The 23332-nt window shown below is 49.3% G+C and overlaps 2 protein-coding genes across 2 annotated transcripts in view; one reads left to right on the top strand and one right to left on the bottom strand.

The window, feature by feature from the left end:
• Nucleotides 1-2652, bottom strand: part of ACSS1 (acyl-CoA synthetase short chain family member 1) — a 40197-nt gene extending 37545 nt beyond the window's left edge. Inside the window, exon 1 of the mRNA XM_050893122.1 lies at nucleotides 2361-2652. Within this exon, the coding sequence (XP_050749079.1) occupies nucleotides 2361-2652 (292 nt within the window). The remainder of the gene's footprint in view (nucleotides 1-2360) is intronic.
• Nucleotides 1-23332, top strand: part of RRBP1 (ribosome binding protein 1) — a 550780-nt gene that overhangs the window by 474814 nt on the left and 52634 nt on the right. The window lies entirely within an intron of this gene.

Here is a 23332-nt window from a genome sequence, read left to right as displayed (position 1 = left end):
TGTTCTGTGATCACAGCTGATTTACACCACCACACGGAGGGTGGGAATGAGCCCCTAAAGGTGCACAGAGACAAATCCCTCAGAATTTGGCATATTTAATTACAAGAACAACTGTCAATCTCAAAAATATGAAAAAGCGCTCTTCAGCTGTTTAAAGTCTTTTCTTTTTTAATGTAAATCTCTGCAGCAATACTATAAAGGAGATGATAAAGCCATTTCTTAGGCTATCCTAATATGATATGGGAGGACAAAAGCTCTAATGGGGAATGCTTTAAGCAGTTATACACTGGTTTCCTCTGCTGTCGGTCCATAGGTAATTGGATCTGCTGCAGCTTGGTCCGCGACCCTTAGCAATTCCCACCTCCAAGCTCATTGCAGCAACACCCTCACATACTATGCCACACTAGAGTAAATCACATTAATGGGGATTCACTGCCCAAGCAGCATTTCTTACTCATGAGCAGCCATACTAGCCTTCAGAGGGAATTTCCGTTGCAGCAAGCCCCAGCTGAGCCAAGTGAAGGCTTCAGCTCTTTGCTCAGTAAGAACCAGCAGGTGAACCAGGGCCAAATGCTATTATTTCCTTCCTGATCTTAGGCTTAGAAGAGCCTTTTGCTCATTTTACAAAATAGAATTTAGTGACCTTCCCCTTAATACTATACCCTAATGGTTTCTCCATACATTTTCTTGCCTCCTCAATAACGCTTGGAAACGATTCATTTCGGTAAGAGATGCTCCTGAGAACTCAGTGCCCTGGCTGGAAGTGCAGTAGTTTGTCGGGTTATTCTTCTGGCCAGGAGTTACAGTGCAATAAAACCAAAAGTGCTGAAGCTCACAGTTCCCCCAAATCCTACCGCAAGGTCTCCCCAAGCAAAAAGCAGCAGATGACTCAGTTGCCTGTGGTCCAGCTGTGTTGGGAGATGGGCACACAGGATGCTCTGGATCAGGGACCTGAACTGTTGCCATGTTTCTGCAACCAGTGTTCAAATCAAGAGCTCAAGCAACAAAACCAGAGCCTCCTAGCAGAAAACCAGCCACTCGGCTGTGGCCGAGCACCATCTTCATCGTGCTTTAAAAGAAGAAAACCAGCAATAGCAAAAACTGTTTAATTCTGTGCATCTATGTTTCAGAGGTCTACGATTTCTTTTTACCTATGCAAAGAAAACTAAGTGGCATTTCATGCCTGCTGAAGAACCAGACCCAAGACATGATCTAAAATCAGGCCCAGCAATATCTGGATTTCAGACACCTGACCCACGTGGGATCCAGAAGAAGGTGCAGATCCCACTCTACAGAGGAACGAAACAGATCTCTGAAAGTGTCTGTGCTCAGCCAAGATCTTCCTTTCAACAGGAATCAATGAAAACAGAAGTCTGGCTAAAATCCCTCTGATTGCTGGGTGCTGGAAGCAGGGCTGTACACACACCTCCTTCAACTTGGGATCCACTGCTGGGAATCATCTCCTGGGAGGAGACACTCCCCTATATTTTCTGGAAGACCTGAGGAGGGTTTGCTCTTTTGCTGTGAAAAAAGGTGGCCGGAGATGTTAACAGTTCCTGCACTACTGAACCAGTGATTCAAGCACTCTCCCAGGAATGGGAAATGAAGGTAAGAAACATACATCCCTGTTAAAAGACTTCACCACCAAGTTGTACCCTAAATGGGGCTGGGGCTTACTCCCACTGGATGAAGCACTGCTACAGCACAGAAGAGCCTTCAAGGCAGATATCGCCAGGAAGAAACTCAGAGGTAGTTAGGACTGTCACGGCAAATGTTTCTCTTCCTTCATCTAAGTGGTGAAGTTGGAGGAAAAGACCAAGCTCCTCGTTTAAGAGAGAAAAGAAGCTGCAGCTTCCCCCGTAAAAGACTGGGGTTCGCACCGTCCCCCACCTTTGGTTCATACTTGCGTCGGTGCTGCGGAGCCCACCACGGACCAAGCAGCAGCAGCCCGCAGCCGGCCGCCGGGGCTGAGGGCGGCACAGCCGAGCTCAAGGCATCCCTGCCGGCACGGCGCCGGGGATGCCGCAGTCCAGACGTCGGGGCTGCAAAAGCGATGGGCGGCCGCCGGGGAAGCAGCGCCAGGGCAAGAGGCTTAGCCAGGGTTATCCCCGGCTTCGGATTTTCTCCCCGCTTCCCAGCGTTTCGCAACGCCCGGCAGATTTTCTCCGAGCGCCGCCCAACCGAAATCCTCGGTTTTTCCCCCAAAGAGGGGCGCTGGCGGAAAGTACCCCAGTGGGAAACCCCCCGGAAAGCCCGAAGGCAGACGCGGGTAGCACCGGCAGGGCGGCCCCCGGAGCGGCGGGCGGCCCCCGGGGCGGGCGGCGGGGCGCGGGGGATGCGCGGGCCCGGGGACGCCTTACCCGAGACGTTGAGGCGGCCGCCGAGGAACCAGCGGGCGCCGGCGGCCGAGCCGGCCTGGCAGGCCGTGTGGAAGGGGCTGTCCCAGCGCAGCGCCCCCCGCGCCACCTCCGCCCAGAAACCGGCGGGGTCGCGGGCCGCCCGCTCCTGCCAGACCCCGTACCCGCCGGGCGGCAGCGCAGCGGGGCCCCCCGCGTCGCTGCAGCAGCGCCGGGCGGCGACCGGGACCCGTCCCGGCGGGAGCGGGCGGCTGAGGGCGCGCAGCACCCGCGTTCGGGCCGCCACCAGCGCCATCGGGCCGCCTCTGCGCCGCCGTCGGGGCCGCGCCCCGCCAGCCCCGGCACCGCCCCCGGCCGCGGAACAGCCCTCGCCCGCCGGGAGAGACCGCCTGCGGGAAGGGGCTGCCCCCAGCGGGGCGGCTCCGGGAGCGCCCCGCGGCCAGGGGCGCCCCGCGCCCCGAGACGCCCCTGCACCCGCATGGCCCCGGGAGCACCCCAAGAGACAGCCCTGCACCTGCACGGCCCCAGGATCGCCCCGCACCCAGGGAAACCCCTGTACCCACAGCGTCCCGGGAGCGCCCCGCACCCGGAGAGACAGGCCTGCACCCTCACAGCCTTGGGAACACCCATAGCACTCACACAGGTACACTCCACCCAGGGAGACAGCTACCCAAATGCACCCTTGTGTCCACACAGCCCTGGGAGCAACCCCCCTGCACTCCCAGAGTCACCTGCAGAGATAGACCCTGCACTTACACCACCTGGGAACATCACCTGCGCACACATGCAGGCAGAGGTGCACCCCTACACACACCCTTATCGCCACACACACAGATGCCCAGGTACAGCCATGCACTTCAACACACACAGCAACACGCAGCACACACGCACACTGTCCTATCAACAACTGATGTCTGCAACCACACGCCTGGAACACTGACCACAAAGTCAGCACAGCAGTGGCACGGTCCTCAAACGGCGTGCCCAGCCCTCGTGCACAGACAGTGCTTGTGCACGTGGGTAGGTGGCGAACACGTTGTGCCCTCGCGCACTGCCACGTGTCATACCCCTGTCCCCTCTTTGCTCGAAACAGGGTAAGTCTCTCTAAGTGGGTACACATCCACTTTTTGCTTGGCAGCCCTGCGAGCATCGTCATTACCACAATGTGGAGCTCCTGGCTTTGGTATCTTGACACTTCTTCCTCTATCTTAATCTCAGCACCAGATTTAACACTGACTTTATAGTGCAAACCCTGAACAATGAGCAGCGAGATTTTACAGCAGGTAACACAGAGCTTCTTCCCTGTGCATAGCAGGGACCTCTTTGCTGGCATGAAGAAACTAATTCTTTTAGGCAGTTTGGTCCAGCCTCCCAGCACAGAGTTTGAAAACTCATATTAGAGCGGCAAGGTCTGGGCATCCTTAAGAAGTGCCGAACTACCTAAGCGCCAGCTCAACTCACACCCAGAGTTTGGGCAGACAAAGCACATTTCATGCTGAAGATTAAAAACTTGAACCTACTCTTTATGCTAAGCTGAATCTTGTTCTGGCAGTGGTAGAGATAAGTAGTATTTTCTATAAACTTTTCCTATCCTAGAAATATCACCAGGCACTTTATCTAGGTAAATAATACAGATTTTATCAGGATTTGGATTTCTGGCACTTCTGACGTTTGCAGTGGTGTTTTATAGGTAACGTACAAGAATAAACATACTCTTAACTTCCTTGCAAAGTTGGCATTACCGCACTGCTAATACAGTTCGGTATTCCTTCCTCGTGTTTTGAACGCCAGTGTCTCGGTTTGCCCAAGTTACAAACAGCAGCACGCGTGCCACCTGGTGCCAGACAGGAGTATGGAGAGCTCTTCAGCTTTCACTTGGTTTGCTTCAGGATTGCTCAGAAGTTTTCTATCAAAGATTACTTACATGCAAACCACACACTCCCCCAGGATTTCAGAGGAATGCTTTTCACAAAACAAGCAAATGAGTTGTCAAAAAAACTAAGCATGAATTTAAATTCTTTGGCCTGAAAACCTAGCTGCTTCATTTGCAGACCTTGAAATCTTCTGGGAATGGTGCCCTTCTCTGGTTGTCTTCCACACAAGGCTGATTTTACTTTTCCACCACCAAGTTTTATTTTTCTCTTGCTTCACCAGACCACCCCCCACCCTCAAGTTTTTACTGTCTTTTTCCTCAAAGAAAGCCATGGCAGTCATCAACACAACTCAGATATAATCCAGCCTGGAGGCCACCCAATCACCCCATTCAGCTGGGCTGCTGGGCAGGACAAGCACAACCCCAAATCTCCTTTCTTGCCTCCAAGAGAGCTGAGGAGAGGGAAGATGAGTCCCTGAGATTTTGCAATGCCTACTTGTCCTAGCTATGACCTTCTGGCGGTGAAGGCTGGCATCAGGCTGTTGACTTTTGAGAACCAAAGGGTGTTAGAGCAATTCTCATTATTAAGTACGGCACTTGAGTATGCCAGGAAAGGCTGGGGCTGGATAAAAGACAGGTTATGGAATTGCTTCCTGCATTTGCTGTGTCTCCATTTGGAAGACCCTCCTGGCATTATGGAGTCCAAACAGTGATGCTGGCATTACCAGCTCTGGAGAAGTCCGGTTACTGCGATCTGCAAATGCCACCTCTCTATGGCAGCTCCCAAACGCTTGTGGCTGCCAGGGCAGAAGTCGTCATTCCCTGCTGCAGTCAAGTCCCCTGGCACGGCCTCCTGGTCCAGCCAGGCAACCTCACTGCCCTGCAAGAGATTTTAGCAGCTAACAGGCTCACCTGCTGAATAGCTGCAGCCCTTGGCATATGTTAAGGGTCTTCTGTGCTGATATCATGGCAGGCACTGATGAACCAAGCCAGTACTGTTTTGAGTAGGGGGTGAGTTTAGCTGCAGATATCTGTTGATCAGAGCTGTAGCAAAAAAAAAATTAAAAACAAAACCAAAAAACCCAACCTCCCACATCTTTCTACTCCTATTCTTACTGCTACCAGCAGTTATTTATTGGCCTCATCTGCGATTCCTGCCAACATATACAAGACTTTTACTCAATGTGGTGTGCAAGCCCTGAAACTGCCAGCAAAAGCTGAGCACAGGCAGAGGTGTTTGCAGGATGGGGACCTTTGACTGGAAGCACTCGGGCACAGAATTTTCATCCCTGCCAGGTTAAAGAGCACCTGACATCCCAGCAAGCCTGTCTGGCTTTTCCACATCCATCTCTCGCCTGCTGGAGACAGTTTGAAGCCTCAGCCTTCAGCTGAAGCCGTCCTGGTTAGAGCCGGGACTCCACAGGCAGACTAATCCCAGCCACAGCCTCCACGCCACAGTAACTCATTTTGCATTTATCCCACAGACGACCTCTTGCTCTCTCTGGTGTGACAGCCTGGAGAGCACCAGTCCTGTGCCACCGGGGAGAGAGAGAATATCAGGGGATTTCTGCTTGTGCCCCTCTCCCAGGCACAGCTACCCTACAGGCACGCACACCAATGCCCTCTGACCGCTTTGCTTTGCCTTTCTATCTTTTCTGTCAAAGCAGGTATTTGACATGAGTTATGTTTCCCAATTGCTCGTCCCCCTATTTTTCCCTTAATGGCCTAAAAAGGAGAGTAAGAAGATGGTGAAATCCATGACTGCCACTTGGTTATCACCGTTCTGCTCCTAAACGTACTTTCCAGCGGTCTTCCCACACGGCGTACACACAGCTGATATCTGGCCCCACAAAGAAAGGCACGGCCAGGCAAAAACATCATTACAGAGCCATGTACACACTGGTCTGTGTTAGAAATCTTCCCAAGTCACAATTAACCCAGATTTTAATACAATCTTTAGATCATTTTCATCTACATTTGGGCCTCCAGATGAAATTGGACATGTTCCCAGGTGGCTGTTCCAGTGGGTTTGTGCGCCCATTCAGCTCCATCTGCAGAGGAGAAGGCTCAGAGGGAGGTTTAGAGCAGGGATGAAATAAAGCTAAAATGCATTTCTTGAGGTACCACTTTAACTCAGTGGCACAGATCAGCATGGACCTTGGGTCCAAAGCAACAGGAACTACAGGGGGTTTGAAGGAGCAGAGTACTCGAGCTAATTGGGGATGTGAATCTTTGCTAGATCTGCTCACATCTAGCCATATCTGAAATAAAAGTCTAAACAGTGTGAAAAATAAAGATTCGCTGCACTTCTATTTATGAATGTGTAATAAATGCCCAGTAAGTGACAAGGGAGAAAAACAGTACTTAGAAATATCCAGATAACTAAAGTGCTTTTAGACAGATGTAAAGAGACTAAAAAACATCTCTAACATTATAGCACCATCTTGCAAACATTTAACTCACGAGATTGCACATATTTCCCTTAACTTGGCTGCAAGATTTGCATTTGCTGGACACAGTACAAACAGCACATTAAAGCGTTAGAAAAATCATGAACAAAAATGCCTTTCTCCCCCACGAATGTTTCAAGATGCGTGATATAAATTCATGATAAGGCTGTTGGAGACCCAGTGCCCCGCTGAGCACAGAGGCAGATGCAGCGTGTGGTGCCTGCCCGGGTGCAGCGTGCAGCACGGGACCAAGGTGCAGAACCCAGCCCTGCACCAAGAAGCAGGAGAGCGCAGGCATCCGCTGTGCGAGGTCTGGCTGCAATGCATGGCATGGGGCATGGCTGCCACACACACAGTGGTGGCGGCATGGTGCAGGAGCGCCCCACAGGGTGTGGGCATGGGGGCATCTGGTGCTCCCCCAGGCTGTCTGTCCGGAGTCCACGGAGGGCATGTCACGTTCAGCATCAGAGAACCGATGCCTCAGTGGCACTGCTCAGAGCCCGGTACCTAGTGCAGTGTCGGCTTCCTTCTCCTCTGGAGGCTCCTTGCCACCACTGGTATGGTATCGCACTGGGGCAGTCAGTAGCAAAAGAGATTACTTCTTTTTCTGGGTATCCTTCCCTGCTAGTGCCCATACTCTCCATCGCACTTGTCGTTAGCCTGACCAGGCCATCAGTTGCCCTATCCTCAAGAGTTTCCTGCTCAAGGCTGGATTTCAAACCAAAGGGATTCAGTGCTGTTGTTGATACTGATTAACACTAAACTTTCCTCTCCTGCACCAGCACAGTCTGCACTGGTTTTGCTATGTGCTTTGTTCCAGAAAGTCCTTGCTGATGAACCTCCCCATCATGCTGGCTTCCTCTTGCGCGGCACTTGGGGCTGCCTACTGTGAGGGAGGACTGAAGGCTTCAGCACCAAACTCTTCCATCCCCTCCAGCTTGGTACTGATGCTCTGGGCTCAGTGTCCACATGTGGCAGAGGCCCACTCATAGGCAGACAGTTGCCTGGTGGAAACAACTGAGGAAGTTAGGAAGCTTCCAGCTCTCACTTGACTTCCACTTCAGCTCATCAAGTGGTATTGCCTTCTCCTTTCAATTAAGGTCAAAGAGACACAAGTTGCAACATAAATGTGATTGCATGAAAAACTGCTTTCCCAGGAGAGTGGTGGAGGGACCCAGAGAGGCTGTGGTCTTTCCATCCCTGGAGATCTTCCAAACTGGCCTGGACAAGTCCCTGTTCTAATTCTGAAGTGAGCCCTGCCAGCAAGGCAAGGCTCTCCCCAGCTAGGGCCCAGTATCGCGGTACCCAAGCAAGGTGGATGCAGCGGTGGTAGCCAGGTTCAATCAAGAGCTCAGGTCATTAGGCAAGTTTGTGGTGATGAGGCAGGTGTGAGGTCAAGCCAGGTAGTCAATCTACAGACCAGGATCGGGTCCAGTGATGGTAGCCTGGCTCAGACACTGTCTAGTGATTCCTGGGCAGGCCCATACTGACAAGACAGCTTCAAGCTCAAGCCAGCAAGTCCTTCCACAGGTCAGGGTCCATGGACAGGTACAGCTGTGGCTGAGCTGGAGATCAGCACAGCATTGCTCAGGCAGGGACCGAAGACTAAGCTGAAATGGAGCTCATGGGCCCATGGGCAGGGTGTGGGTAGAGCCCCCAGTGAGGCTGGTAAGGGACATTAAGGCTTATTAGTGCACTCAGGACCATGACAGTCTCTTCCAATCCAACTCTGATGCTGGGTCTGTGCTTGATGCTCCACCAGTCCTCTGAAAAAGGGTCTGAAGGGCACCGAGAAGCATGTGAGAGGGCCTTTGCAGGGGAAGACAGCTCCCCCAACTTCTCCTTTTGTTTTGCCTACTTCCCTCGAGCCCTCTCAAACCCAGCACCAGGAGTCAGTGCTTGGGGACTTGACTTGCAAGTGATGGGGACTTGACTTGCAGCACAGAGAGCTCATGTGGCAACTGTCAATCATCTGTCAATCATAGACCTAGAATGACAGGGGCCTGGGCATGAGGATGCAACTGCCTGTGAAGGGTTGTGTTACACCCTGGGACCTGCAGGATGAGCTGCTGCAGGGCTGGAGACTCCCTGGAGTCTCTGCAGGACACTTCCACTGAGCAAGCCCTCAATGCAAAGGGCACAGGGCCACCTCCAGCCAGTGGAGGAACATCACGGGGGCCTGGTACCCCTGTTCTCCCTGGTCTGAGTGGCTGGGGGTGGCGATGGTTGTGGTGGATCTGCCTTTGCATGGGCATGTCTGCAGGGATGTCAATCTTCGTAACTATCCCCCTTGTTACCACCCTGGCCCCAAGCAACTGCTTTGGGAGGGAGAAGAGTCCTGGCTAGGAGATACGTCCCACAAAGGATTGGGGAGCACTACAGCGCTGTGGAAGCTGGTGTGACATCCCACACATGAGATCAGCTGGGAACCTCCAGCTAGGGACTGACAACAGGTTGGGTCACTCTGGTGGGGACAGGGAGAAGGCACGGGTGTGTTGCAAGTCTGCGGAGAGGGTCTGGGAGCAGTGCCCCTTGCAGTGTGTTGCATGAACATCTATAGGGCACAGTGCACATCCACGGTTTGGGGCACAGGTACGAGGTACAGCTAGGGATATGGGCGATTTACAGTGCACATCTGGGATGAAAGGGAACAAGAAAGCACAACTGTGTGCACTGCACAGCGCATCTGTAGGAGCTGCGTGCTTATCTGCTCTCCGAGTACAACATGAGTAGCCATGAGCTGGAGCGTGGAGAATGGCATGTCCCTGGAGCAAGGGCACAGCTACATACCTCAGGGTGGTGGAACAGGGGACTGCCCGGGGACAGGCACGCTCAGCTGTGTGCAGGGAGAGGCTCGCTTGTGTGAGCCATTTCTGTGTGCAGTGCAGTTTTGGTAGCATGGGTGCTGCGCCCAGCTGTGCGCTGCTGGGCCTGTTCCCAGACCTGGCAGGGCAGGACCCATCCCTGTGCAGATGGGGATGGTGCTGGTCCTGGCAGTGCAGTGTCCGGCCCAGTGCTGGTGGTGCTGGTCCCGGTCCCAGTGCGGTGTCTAGCCCAGACTATGCTGGTGCTGGCACTGGCAGTGCAGTGTAGTGCACCAGTCCCTTGCTGGTGGTGTTAGAGCTGGTCCTGGCCCCAGAGCACTGGAGTAAAAAACCCCAGGCCAGCACTGCTGGGACTGACTCCACTGCCAGCTCAGGGCAGTGCCAGCCCCACGCTGGTGATGCTGTCAGTCCCAGTACAACGCAATGCCCAGCCCCAAGCAGATGTGCTGACTCTGGCCTTAGTCCCAACGGCGCAGTGCCCAGCTCCATGCTGAAGGTGCTGGTGACAGTCCCAGGCCCAGTAGGACAGTCCTGGTCAGACAGTCCCAGTCAGACAGTCCCAGGACCAGTGTGCTGGTCGCAGTCAAAGCGCAGCACCTGGGCCCTATGCAGACAGTGCCAGCGCTGGTCCCAGTCCCCGGGCCGTGCAGTGCCCAGCTGCATGCTGGTGATGCCAGTGCTGATCCCAGAAGCGCAGAGACGAGCCTTGCACCAGTCCCGGTCCTGGCAACGCCCGTGATCGTGCCGGCGGTGCCCGTCCCGGTCCCAGGGCGGGGCAGTCCGGTGCCGGCCCCGCTCCCAGGGCGGTGCTGTGCCGTGCCCAGCCCCACGCCGGTGCGGTACCCAGCATCCTGTGTCCCGGCGCGCTGCAGTGCCCAGCCCCGTGTGCCGGCAGTGCGGTGCCCGGTGTCGGTAGCGGTGCGGCGCCCAGCCCCAAGCAGGGGCCGGTTGCCGGTGACGGCGGGGCGGGCCCGGGGCGGGCCCGGCCGGGCGGGGGCGGCCCGCGGGTGATGTCAGGCTGATGCTGTCGGTGCGGCGCGCGGTGCATTGTGGGCGAATCCCGCCGCCCGCCGCGGCTCCGAGGGGGAGGATGCGCCCGGGGCCGGCCCGCCCCACAGCCGCAGCCGCAGCGCGCCGGGCCGGCGGCACCGAGCCCGGCGAGCCGCACTGAGGAGCGCGGGGCATGCGCTGCCCACGCCGGCCGCAGCGGGAGGCGCCGGCGGCGGTGGGGCCAGGTGAGCCGGGCCGGGCCGCGGCGGCCGTTGAGGTCATTGGCGGAGGAGGGGGCGTCCCGCTGGCGGCTGGGGAGGTGTGGGGTCGCGGGCCGGGCCGGGCCGGGCCGCTCCGCTCCGGGGCTGCGCGCGGGGCACTGTGGGAACTGTAGTTCGCCCCTCCGCCCGGTGCCGGCTGCGGAAGGGGAAGGGTCCCGCGCGGACGACTCGGGTTCCCAGCATGCCCGCGGGGCTGGGCGGGCCCGAAGCGGAGTGACGGGCGGGCGTCGCCAATGAGAAGGCGAGCCGGGGTGGGGCGAACCATCTGCTGAGAGGGGCGGGGGGGGGGGGTGGCGTGCCGGCAGCTGCAGTGCAGGGGCGGACGCGGCCACCTCCTCGGCGGGGGGAGGCGGGGCGGCCCGAGGTGAGGGGCAGGGCGGGGGGGGGGGGGCCGGGGTGGCGGCGGCGGCGGCTCCCCCTTCCCGCGCCCCGCCGCCTCCTGCCCGGGCCCGCTGCGGGCCGGCGGGTGCCGGGGCTCAGGGCGAGGCCCGGGGGTGCCCGCCGGGGGAGGGGCGGGCGGTGGCCTCGCAGGGGGCGGGCGGCCTGAGCGGGGGTGCCCCGTCCCCCCGCGCCTTGAAAGGCGCCGCCGAGGAGGGAATGGCCCCGCCGGGTGGTGCCAGGTGGCTCCGTCGCCCGCCCGGCCGGCCCCCGGTGTCGCGGTGGGGGCTGAGGTGCGAAGGCAGCCGGCGGCCTTGTGCCGGGCGGCCGGGCCGGGGCCTGCGGGGATGTGTCGGGTGAACCTACGGAGGGTGTCGGTTATTTCAGCAAGGCCGGGTTGCCGCCCAGGGTGAGGGGACGAGCATCCTTCCAGGTGTCACTAGGTGCCTGTTTAACCGAATGCTAGAAAGCCAGCCCGTTTTGTAGGGGCTTTTGGAGGGGCAGGGTTTTCATTGTGTTATTTTGGGATAACTCTGGTGCGTGGGCTTGAGGCGGGAGGCTGAGAGTTTCTCCTCGTTACCTTTCGCAGGGTGGGAGATTTTACTCCTGTGTGCGTTGCCGTGTCTTCTGCAGCTTTTTAGCTTGAAGGCTCCTGCCATTGTGTCTTTATTGCTCGTGGTGCCCAAGTTTGCGTTGGTGAATGTGACTGTAGTCATTATGCTTTCCCTGCATAGCGGGAGAGGAGGCATCCAGTAAGCTGGGTCAGACCCACTGAGAACTTTCAAGATGAACACCACGACCTTGAAGTGCATCTTGTATTTAACGAGGAACCAGTATGCTATATGAAGCGCTGGAGTGACACTGCCACTCCATCAGTGTTGCTGAACTACTTGCATGCCAAGTTCAAGACCCCCTGTGTTTTTTGCAGGGTGGGGATTTCAATACTTGTCAGTACCATGTTTCTGAGCAGTCCAAACCAGCTGTATATTAAAATCTTTCTTCTATATTTTTGCATTTCCTTAGGCTTGCAAGGAAGAAGTATAGACAATTTAATTGATAGAAGAAAAGGTCTCCTAATTTTACCGTTGCACATGAATTTCGTTATATTCCTTGTACTGTCACTGAAAATGCTACCTTTTAGCCACAAACTTCTCAGTGAGTCACAACAGAGATTTTCAGCCTGAGAACTTTTTCTTTGTGTGAGTGAAATTTAACCTCATGTTGTGTGTGAGATAGGGTGTGCTAATGCTCCCTCAACACTAATGCTTATAGGTGCTATGACTAAAGGGCAGTGTGCATCAGTACTGCCTCACTAGTAGTTATTCACCACATTTCAACGTATCAGCTTCTTTTGAGACTATCTCTCAGTATAAGAGGGGCCGGTTAGGAATTATGTGTTAATGTTTTGGCTTTTTTTCCTTTGTATGCCAGTGATCATCCAGCTCATAACAAGCATTCTCATGCTGATGTATGTGGGATCAGAAACTTTTGAGATGCGATGCTCATGAATGGTGTATGTGGTGTCCACTGCTGTTACTTTTGTGTTCTGTGTGCTTTTGCATGCTTTATGGTGATCTCATTCCTTCAGGAATGGGCAAAGTTCCTCTTCTCTGACTGGCAAAGAAAAGTACTGAAATTATCATTCCCTTGTAGGACAATTTTATCAGGATCAGTCTTGGGGATACCTGCCTAACCTTTTTTTTTCTTGGAATAGTTAGCAAGAAGAAAGTCAGATCCCCGTCAATGCTCTTGATCCTCCAGAAAGGAGTGTCTCTGGTGTTAGGAAATCTGTTTCACCAGGGTTGATGCTAATGAGGTGGCACTCGTGGCCCATGCGTGGATTTCCTTCCCCTTCCCTCTCCATCCCAACCCCAATGTTTGGTAGCAAAGGCAAGCGTATCTCTCTCTACACTGCAACAGGCAGCAGGGAGCTCTCCTCTGATGGAAGCAGTTGGTACTACTTGTTTTCCAAAGCACGAGTGATCAGACATATCCAGGAAGAGCCGAATCCTTCTTTCTTCTTTATGTTTAATGGTGGGATCCCTTCATGCTGTTTCTTGCTCTCTCTCACAGAAAGATTGCCACATTACTTTATAGCTTATTAGGTAGCCCACTACTCTCTTGTGGGTCTTGCTGTGGGCTCATCTCTTCAAGGCATAAAACTGACAGGACACAACTGGTCTTATTTATGTATGTATCAATGTGCAGGGTCCAGATAAACTCTGCAGGAATGGCTCCCCATCCTGGGAAGGTCCTAGATTAGATTCATTCGCCAGAGCTGCATAATGACCTTCCGGTAACATTGGTTCACTTTGAAAACAGAGCAGAAGACAGAAAATAGGGGCTTATAGAGGAATATGTCTCTATAAAGTCCTCAAGGGCTTTGTAAACTGTTCCCTCATTTTTAAGGGTTTGTTGGCTTTGTTGGTATCTTCTCCTTTGAACATTGCAAGGCACAGCCCAATATTTGCTGGAGTGATTGCGGAAGCATTTGCTAAAAGGGTGTTTAAGCTCTGCTAGTTTACTGAATAAGATAGAGAATGGGCACGACTAGTGCTTCCCTCCCCTTCTTCCATCAAAAATAACCAAAAAGTGGGTATTCCTCTGAAACATCCTGAAATCCCCTTAAATGTCTTTGTGGGACACCGTCCAATTAGAATAAATGTTACGATTGCTTTGAGAGAGAGCAATAAGGAAGGCCAGCTATGAGGCCTCCCTCCCTAGGGCAGAGGAAGAATGGGAGAATCTGTTGGACATTTACTGAAGCGTTAGGAAGGAGAGGTGGGAGGTGAGGGAGATGATGTGATTTTTACACCGTGCATCTGAACCCAAATTGAGACTCCCTTGCCTGTAAGAGTCTCACCAGCTACAAACTGGGCAATAACAGTCCTCCATGTCATGCAGGACCAACTCTTGGTCTTCTTCACAACAGTGCCCACATACAGCCTGTGTATCACACTGTTGAGACCCAAGACAGTTATCCCAGAAAATATGGGAAATAATCTAGCCGTAGCAATGTGACTTGGAACTCAGTGTATCAAGTGTTTTTTTCACATGAACTTTTCTGGTTTTTGGAGACCAGCAGATACACCAATATATTAGACTGGGGGGGGAGGGGAAATTGCCACACTAGCTTTTTTCATCAGACTTGCAATCCCTTTTGGTCTTACCCAGTTCCACACTGTTTTCCATTAAGTTTTCTTCACTACTCAAGAGCTGTTTACATGGGAAAGGGTCTTTTTTGTAGTTGAGAAGAAAGATGTTGACACCGTGATGGACTGTAGATGTAATCAAATAAGATGTGCTTGGAAACCCTTTCCTTTTGGTGTCAAGCCATGTCATCTTTAATTTGATGAACAATATGAAATGAACAAACTGCAGATCATGGGCTGACTCCAGCCGTATAGGCACAACAAGGAGCAGAGAGAATGCTTGTGTGTGCAGATTTCCTCTTCTCTGGAGAAATGGGACAGCCTAGCCTTAAGAAAGAGATTTAGTGTCAGCCGTGACACATGGAAGTGGATTCCTTGCTGTCCATGCGACAGTAAATGTTAGGAGGCTCACCGTCAGCCCGGAGGCTGTATGTGTAGAAAGCTTTGGTGGCCTACCAATCAGATATGAAAAGACTGCAAAAGGGATAAGGAGAAGCTGATGTCTAGTGAAAAGGTTTTGATTATAGGATTATAAACCCAACTGCTCAGGCCAAAACCCTGTATTGCTCCAGCCCTTTTTCTACCAGTAACCAAGAGATGATGCTTAAGGAAAGGCTAAGAGGACACATACAACATGCTTGCCCTAGTTATACCCTTCTTGGTGTTGCAGTCTGCAGTTTTTCAGTCTTTTTGTTAGCCTGAATAATTTTGTATGTACACAAGGTGTGTCAGTCCACTGGTAACAGCACTCTGTTGTGAAACCTAGCTGTGCATTCCTGTGTGTTTTCCTCTCTTTTAGCCAGTTATTAGTTTTAGAGAAACTTTAGTTTTATCCTGGGACATCTTAATTTTTAAGGCCTTTGGTCTGATACCACACCAGAAGGTTTTGGCTATCCAGAGACATTGTTATTAGTGAGATGGCCCTATCTGTGTGCTTGTTGAGTCTTCCTAAAAGCACTTAGCCTTTCCTAATAGGTCTATAAATCATGACTTCTCCCCCTGCCTGCCATTTAGTTTTATTTTTCATTTTCAGTTTTCTGAACATGTCTGGTGCGGAAGTAAGACTGATTTTCCAGATCCTCTGCAGAGCTCTTTAAAATAAACAACAACCAAAAATCCTTGGCATCTTCTTTCTTATCTTTTCTCTATTCAGCCTTTCTATTTCTTGTCTGTGTGTCATCCAGCAGACTGGCTGGCTGGCCTCTGGTCAGGTATGTGTGGAAAATATGTAGTTTTTATCTGTAGAAATTTGCTGCATCTCTTTAAAATCATCAAGAAAAAAATATCATATTTAACTTGGAAGAATTTGTGCTGTTTTATTCTTTTGCACACATCTTCTATTTTTAACAGACTTTTTGTTTGTACAATAAGTCAATTAGAATTAAAATCAAGCAATTTAAAGGACCAAGCAGAAGTTGCACTGGCCAAAGACTGACTTTTTTTTTTTTTTAAAGTGATGTTTTTCTGTTCTTACTCAACAAAGTTGAGTTACTGTTGAGTTATAAAGTTACTGTATAAAATTTCATTTTGGTGACATATCCTGATCTCCATGAGGAAACTGAAGTTCCCCATTGCTGCCTGTTTCCCAAAGGCACAGCCCGTCTGTTCTCCCATGGCAAATCACTGTTGCTACTTTATTCTGGTCCGATAGGGTAGTTTTACTACTGCATTTTTTCCATTTAGGCTTGATACAATTCATTTACCTATCTCCTTTGAGTCTATTGTTTTTCTTTAGTATGTAGTAGTATTCCTCCCCTTGAGTGACCTGGCCTTTTTCTGTGTACCTTTTTCCCTGGAGCGCCAGAGAATGCCACCCTGTTAACAAGTTCCTGGGGTACATGTTACCTCCATGTTCTCCCTTGAATCCGTACGTCCTAGTTCCCCATCTTACTTCTGAGACCTGTTTCATCTGTTTGGTTTTTTTGGGTCCCATTTAAATATCACCCCCAAAACTGCTCTTTGGGAGGGGGAGTGTTTCTTCTAAAATTCTGCCCGTTTTTTCCCTACCCTGCATCAGAAGTTACAGAACTTGGGATTTCATCCAGGCTATCGTTCTTGGCCTTTATACCATTGAAAGCCATACAGACCATGCTTGCCAGCTTCTCCCTGAGGTGATACAGAAATGGCTGTTCTGGATTAGACCACCCAGCGTGTTACCTGTGACCGTGACCAATGCTGAATGCCCAGGGGGGAGCTGGAGGCTGGAGCTGGTGGGCAGTGCCATTTTCCTGGAGTGCTCTCTCAGTGCTCAGTCACTTTCAGTTCAGTGATTTTGTTTTGGTCAGAGATTTTTGTCATCGTATTCAGTTCTCCTCCGCTGGCTGTTGTTTTGTTTTGTTTTGTTTTTCTGACTTGTTTTTTTCTATGGATTTGTCCAGTTCTTTGGACTCAGTGTAAATGCTAACCTCCACTGTGTCTTGCAGCAGGGCATTGCACAAGTCCTCTGTGCTTTGCATTTGTTTCAAACATGCCACCTGCTAGAGTTGCCTGCTGCTCCTTCCTTAACGCATTGGAAAAAGCAGTGAACAGTCGTTTCTTGTTCACCTTCTCCATGCGGAACTTGGTTGTGTAGACCTCAATCGTACCACACCTCAACTTGTTGTTCTTCATAAGAATCTGCCTCCCAGCACGTGGTGTGCCACTCTTGCACCTGACTGGCAGGTTGCCACGCTGTCCTTTCACCTCACAAATTCAGCTGTCTGCCTGCCAGGTATCTGAGTTGCCTCTGCAGCCTTCCTTTTCCTCTGCCCAGCAGGTGGGTATTCCTGGTGCAAGAGGATAGGATACCGCCATCCAGTGAGATTTCACCAACAGGATCATTGCTAGTCACCCTAAGACCTATTGCCACAAGGTGTTTTCCCCTCCTTGGTAGGAGCATAGTCTGAAGGTAGGAACATATCTGAAGTTCTTCTCTTCCCCTCCCCAAACCCCGATTTGTGTAGTTCATCCATCCCTAATGTGAAAAAGCAGTACGTTGCTTCTGAGGACCATGAGGTGCGTGTACATCTGTTCAGAGGTAGGTAGCTGTATGTGCAGAGCTTGAAGCAGGCTATAGCCATCCCACCTTTCTGCTGCACTGCTGCCTGCTTCCCAGCTTCCAGCCTTTTTAGAGGTAGTCGAGAGCGGTCAGTAGGTAGTTTTGTTGTTTCCCTCTTCTTTTAGCATAACTTTTTTTATTTCACTTTTACAGTTAGGGACTAGGAATGTCATAGTCTTCTTGACGTATAGCTTACATTCTTGATACATGTTCTGCTCAGTCAAACAAGGGGAGCTGTCTTATACTTTTACCTTCATATAGGCATCAGGACAATGTTCCTTTTGATTGGACACTCCATTAAATTGTGTGTTTTGTTTTCCTCATTTCATGAAGAAGAGAAAGTTGCTTGTTGCTTGCTTGCTGAAGTATACCTCAGTCAGAGAATAGAAGTCACCTTTGTGGTGACATTGTGTTAGGAGACTTAGAGCTTTGTGGTTTAATTACGTCTTGAATTATTTAAACAGAACCTAGCTGTATTAGACTATAAAGTTTACTAGTTTAGGGGTTTTGCAAATAAGTTGTCGAAACTAACTGGTTTCTTTAAATTTTGCTTTCCTTGAAAAAAAAAAAGTTGGCCTCAGGCAGAGTTACTCCACTGCTTTTAAGCAGAAGTGGCTGAATCCTGTGATCTCGTGGAAGGCCGATGGCTTCTTGCTGTGGAGACGAACACGGAGCGCAGCTTGACTGAAGCTGAAATGGATCTGAGGTACCGCTCCTCCATTGTGCTGGCACTTGCGTTGGACTGACCCAACAATGAATCAGTTCAAGGAGCTCTAAGCCAAGGAAATAACCTTATTTATTAGGAAGAGGAATAGTTTTTCTGCTGGTACAAGTCACTGAACTGGCCCATGGTGGAATCCTGCGTGCAGGAGTTCAGAGCTGGCAGGAGAGAGGGGAACTGTTTCTCTTCATTGCAGGTAGGTTTTTAGATTGGCTAACCAGGAACCTGAAGCTGTGGATCCAGGATCAGCGTCTGTAGGCTTTATGGAGGAGGGAATGTAGGTAATGCAGTGTAACAGTGCTTCCATTGATTCTCAACTTTCATTCATTAGTGTCTAAGCACCCAAAAATGTGATTTTTGTTTTTGTTTTTTTGTTGTCATTTTTGTTTTTTAGTAAAATTTGCAGTAGCTAAAGCATGCCTTTTTAAAGGTGCCTGGCCTTGATCTGAAAAGAGCAAGAGATTTAGAACCCACCATCTCCCTTGTTCTAGGTCCTGTCCTTAAGGAAAACTCCCATGAAAAACTAATTTGCATTTGTCAGGCTTCAGCTTCTAGCAGAAGATGAGCTAGAATTGGAGAGCCCTTCAGTTTCTTAAATTTTCATCATAGGGAGATACTTCTACACTACATCCGTTTGCTTTTCAGTGTGCCTTTTGGATAAGATACATGCATTTTAAAGAGTTTAGTTTTCAGGTGGCTGGAAGGCATCTTTCAGCCTTTTTTCAGCTCTAGCTTTTTTAGTGACCATGAGGCATGGATGCTGGCCCTTTACCGGACTCCACTGTCTCTCCCTAGTTGTCGGCAAGGACAGAATTGCCTCCCTTTTTTTCTGCTTCTTTCTGTAGCAATGCTGTGCTCTGTATGCGTGACCTGTATGACTTATTCATAGATGTCTGAGCATGAGTTTGGTTGTATTAAGAAGCATTTTGTGAAGATGCTCTTTTTCTTTCTGCCGGTCTCCACGTCTAGAAAGAATCAGGAGCAGTTGCTTATCAAGCAGAGATGAGGCTTAAGGGGCTTTGTCCATTGAGCTAACAGGAAAAAAAAGAAAATGTAAAAGGTGCAAAGGCAAAGGGCAGGTAGTCAAGAGTTTTCTCACTCTTGTGACAGTTGATATGGGGGAAATGGCAGGAGGCATTTGGGTTCTAGGACTCAGGGCTATCTGGTCGTGTAGGTCTCTGCAGCCTATTTTCAAGTTTGAAGGCAACTCAGAAGCTGGTGTTTTTAGTGTGGTGGTTGCTTCTTTTGCGAAACAGATTTTCTTTAACCTTGCTACCTGTGTTTCTGATTGTGATGAAATTACATACATTTTTTTCCCCCTCCAAACATCCTAAACTGGACTTGAACCAGTAATTGTTCTGTCTGTGGAGTATTATTAGAAGCATTCGCCAGTAGCCAGCTTACTCTGGCAAGTTGACCACAGAATGCGCAATTACCCATTTCAGGTTGAGATCAGTTTGAAAAATTGTTAGGAGCTTTGGCCAGCTCAGGTACAAAATTTAGTTTTCTATTACTTTGTTGCAGCTATGAATAGAATTAACATTATTTTTACATTCAGATGTGACATAAGGTTATGATGCTTTTTTACAGAAACAAATTCTGACCATCTCTGTTTTGTAATAGGAAAATCTCAGGATCCAGTAACCTGGCATAGTACTGGCAAATTAAGGATCAAAGTGCAAATATAGTTTATTACAATGAATCTGCCCTGAAGAACAGATTTTGAAGATTTTGTTGTTGTTTTTTTTTCCTGAGAATAATATTCAAGGGATTTTTCTGTCAAGCACAACGAGCTGATGGTAGCAGAATGAGAAGACACATGCCTAAGTCATAGAACTGCTTATCTAAACAGATAAGAAAACTTATGGATGGGAAACGATTATTTGCTTGGGCTGGGAGAATGCAAGCAGATACTGACAGTTGTGGACTAGATGGCATTGTTGACACATGTGGAAATGGCTTATATAGAGGCAGTCCAGACCAGCTTGTAAAACTCCTCCATAATCTTAGTAACACCATTCCTCCTTGGAAGCTGACTCACATAGCAGTGCAGAAAGAAATTAAACAGACCATGCTTGCATATACAAGAGTTTTCATATATCTTTCTAGGATGTTCAGGCATAGAGAGAAACAGGTGCAAGCCACAGCCATTATCTGCCTTGATGTTACTGTTTTCTTTGTTAATATTATCTTTAGATATTAACTACAAAGGAAACAAGTTCCTCTAGAACTGTAGATCCTTCGAATAACAATGAAATTTGAGCTTCCAATCTAAACCAAGTTTTACACCTCTGGGGACTTTTGTCTTTGAGAAAAAAGCTCAGGGAACCGTTGAATATGTTTGAGAATGCACTGGGATTTCCCAAGGGTAGAAGGAAAAGTAGGCCAGCCATGAGGACAGCACCTTCGGGCAAGTCACCAGCTGTCTGCAAACTAAAAAATAGTGAGGCTGCAGATCAGAGAATGAAACTGTAGATTTGCAGGGGGCAGAGGAAGGTTGAACATGCTCCCTTGAGCATGCTCCAACTAGGGGGCAGAGTTCCTTGGAAAAATGGTTACAGAAGGGCTGTAGCGAGATGATTTAAGTAACTAACAGTTGGCATGATAAAACATTTTTGTCAGTCCCAGGAAATCTCTTCTGTGTAATTACAAACACGATCTCTGCTGTGATCAGCAGTGGGCTTGAAAACCGCAAAAATTTTGTCCCGCCTAGTCTCATTTAGTCTGATATGATGTATCAGGTTGCCCCACTTATGCTAATCTTTATTAAATTTCAGAAAGCGCTTGGCAACATGAAGTCTATGTGGCAAATCTATAAATACGTGATTTTTCCTTGCAAAATACCCTGTCTTCCAGAATTTGAATCAAAATACCAAATCTCTGATCAGGAGCTTACTGTTATGTTCCTAACCTCTGTTTTGACAAGTTTATTTAATCCTTGATAATTATGGTGACTGTGTCTATCATAAAATCATTAGAATGGGTAAGATGAGCACTGTTTTCCCCAGAATGGAGGTTTAAAATGATTGATTTCAGGCTGTGGGCCTTTTAAGAACCTAATATAATAGGCTATATACAAGACCATTGAGCAACAGATGTTATCAGTTTGCTGTATGGCTGAGTTGGTTCTTCAAAGTAAAATACTCTTCTCCAAGAATAAGGACTCGAGGAAGGTACTGTTGACCACAGCTATGAAAAACGACTTGGAGTGGCCACATTTGAAGGAAGATGAGTAACAGGCTCCCCACAAAAGCACTTTGCAGGGAGAAGGGAGAGGACTTGCCTAAGAGGGACGCTTTGCATTACCTAAGGATCAATTAAACAAACTGGTCCAGGGTCAGGTGATGAAAACACACCTCTGTGTGGTGTTTCTGGTGGCGTCAGGTGTAGATCGAGTCTGATACCATAAGTATAACTTCTGCTTAGTTCTTGCTTTTATTCAGATATATGTTTTGGCTACCAGCAGACTACTCAAGCTTTGCAAGTAGTGATCTATATTGACTTTGCAGGTAGATATACTTAAGCTGCAGTAAAAAGTTTATTCTAAGCAGACCATAATGTTTGCCTGTTAAGTTAGTAGAGGTTAACCTGGTTATGATATCAGAGGGATTTCCTGGTGTTGGATTTAATTTTTCTGCTTGGATCAAAAATTGGAGCAACAGTGTCAGGGAGATTGGTGGAAGGTAATAGAGTTTCCTCTCAAACTCTCCTGCTCCCCATTTTTTTTAGCTTTGCTGCCGAGATGTAGTTGGAGAAGATTAGGATCACATAACCTGCCAGTAGTGCAGGCATGCTTATCTGGTGTGCATTCCTAGTGATTTGTTGTCACAATTAACTGTGCTGATTCTCCCTGTAGATAGGTGGTATTGGCACAGAAATCACTGGTGTGTCCGACTGCTCTGTAATGTATGTGAATACAGTCTCTGGCAGTATGAAATTATGTGTTTGGGGGTTTTGTTTGTTTTGCTTAAGTCGTATGCTGTTATTTGTAAGTCACTGTGCAGGCAATAATACATTCAGTTGGCTGTGCAACCAGGTAGCCATAATAATGCTGTCAAGGTGCATCTGTTATCATATTTATGTATGTTCTGTTCAGTGCAGCCTCGTGTAGGCAGAGAATCCAGACCTGTCTGTCTTGATTGCAGCTTTTTTTGCGGGTGTTTTGGGGTTTTGGGTTTGTTTTTTTTTTTTGTTTTTCCCAGTCATAGCTACAGCACTCCTTAATGGTCATAAACCTTTCAAAGGTGAAAAACAGTCCCAGTATCTTGCAACCTCACCTTTAGATGTTTTGTTTTTTACAGAAATGAAATGCTGTGAATAGCAAATCCAGAATTTCTAAGGCTGATGCCCTTGCATGCCTATGAGAAGAATATGTCACAGAGGAGACTTTAAGCCGCAGCTGCTAGGAGTTGAGCCTGCTCTCTAAGCAGGGTTTGCTACAGCAGAGGCAGGCAATGAAGGAAGATATGTGTCTTCAAGGAACAATTCAGAACCTTTCAAGCTCCTGCTGTCAGACCTACCCTAACAGCGTATGACTTGTTTTTGTTTGCTGTTTCAAGTTCAGCAGGAGGTATGATGTATTCCAGGGCTGAGGGGCTGTTAGTCCAGGGCACTGTATTTTTTTTCATCAACTTGTTTCCTGTACTGTCATATGCATTTCCACCCTAATGACAGAATGCTAGTGCATGGTACAACTTATTTATACAAAGATTTAAGGGTTTTTTTGTTTGTTTTAATGTGAGGGATTTCATTTTTGTAATTGGTATTGTGTGTTGGAAGCAGATGACATTTGTAAAACAGTGAGGGATGCTGAGTGCGTGCAGTTAATGCTGCCATTAACTGAGCCCCAGTTCTGCTGCTCAGTTGCACTTGGAAACTCCACTGTTTTTCTTTCTTACTTCTAAGCACTCTCAATCCTACTTGTTACATTCTCCTCTTATTTCCCACCCCATCTGTTTCATTTTGGCTTAATGCCAGTAAAGTTCATGTTGGGAACAGCTAAGTTATGCTTAAATTCTATTTACAACTTTTTTTTGTTTGTTCCTCCCATGCAAGTATTGGACAGGGAGATTGATCTGATTTGTAGACTGCAGTTTGCTGGGGTTACTTCTTCTGTTTTTGCAGAAGTCCACCTTTGTCTCATCTAAAAGCTGTAGTTTGAAACACCATTGGGATCTGCTCATAAGGTGGATCCCGTGTTCATGGTGGGGAATTTGATCAAGTAAAGAGGGTCATGGGCTACAGCAGTCTAAATAAACTTCACTTGTT

Source organism: Gymnogyps californianus, chromosome 3 (assembly GCF_018139145.2).
Source record: "Gymnogyps californianus isolate 813 chromosome 3, ASM1813914v2, whole genome shotgun sequence".
Lineage (NCBI taxonomy): Eukaryota > Metazoa > Chordata > Aves > Accipitriformes > Cathartidae > Gymnogyps > Gymnogyps californianus.
Note: the sequence above shows the minus strand (reverse complement) of the source record. Positions and strands in the feature narration are given on the sequence as shown.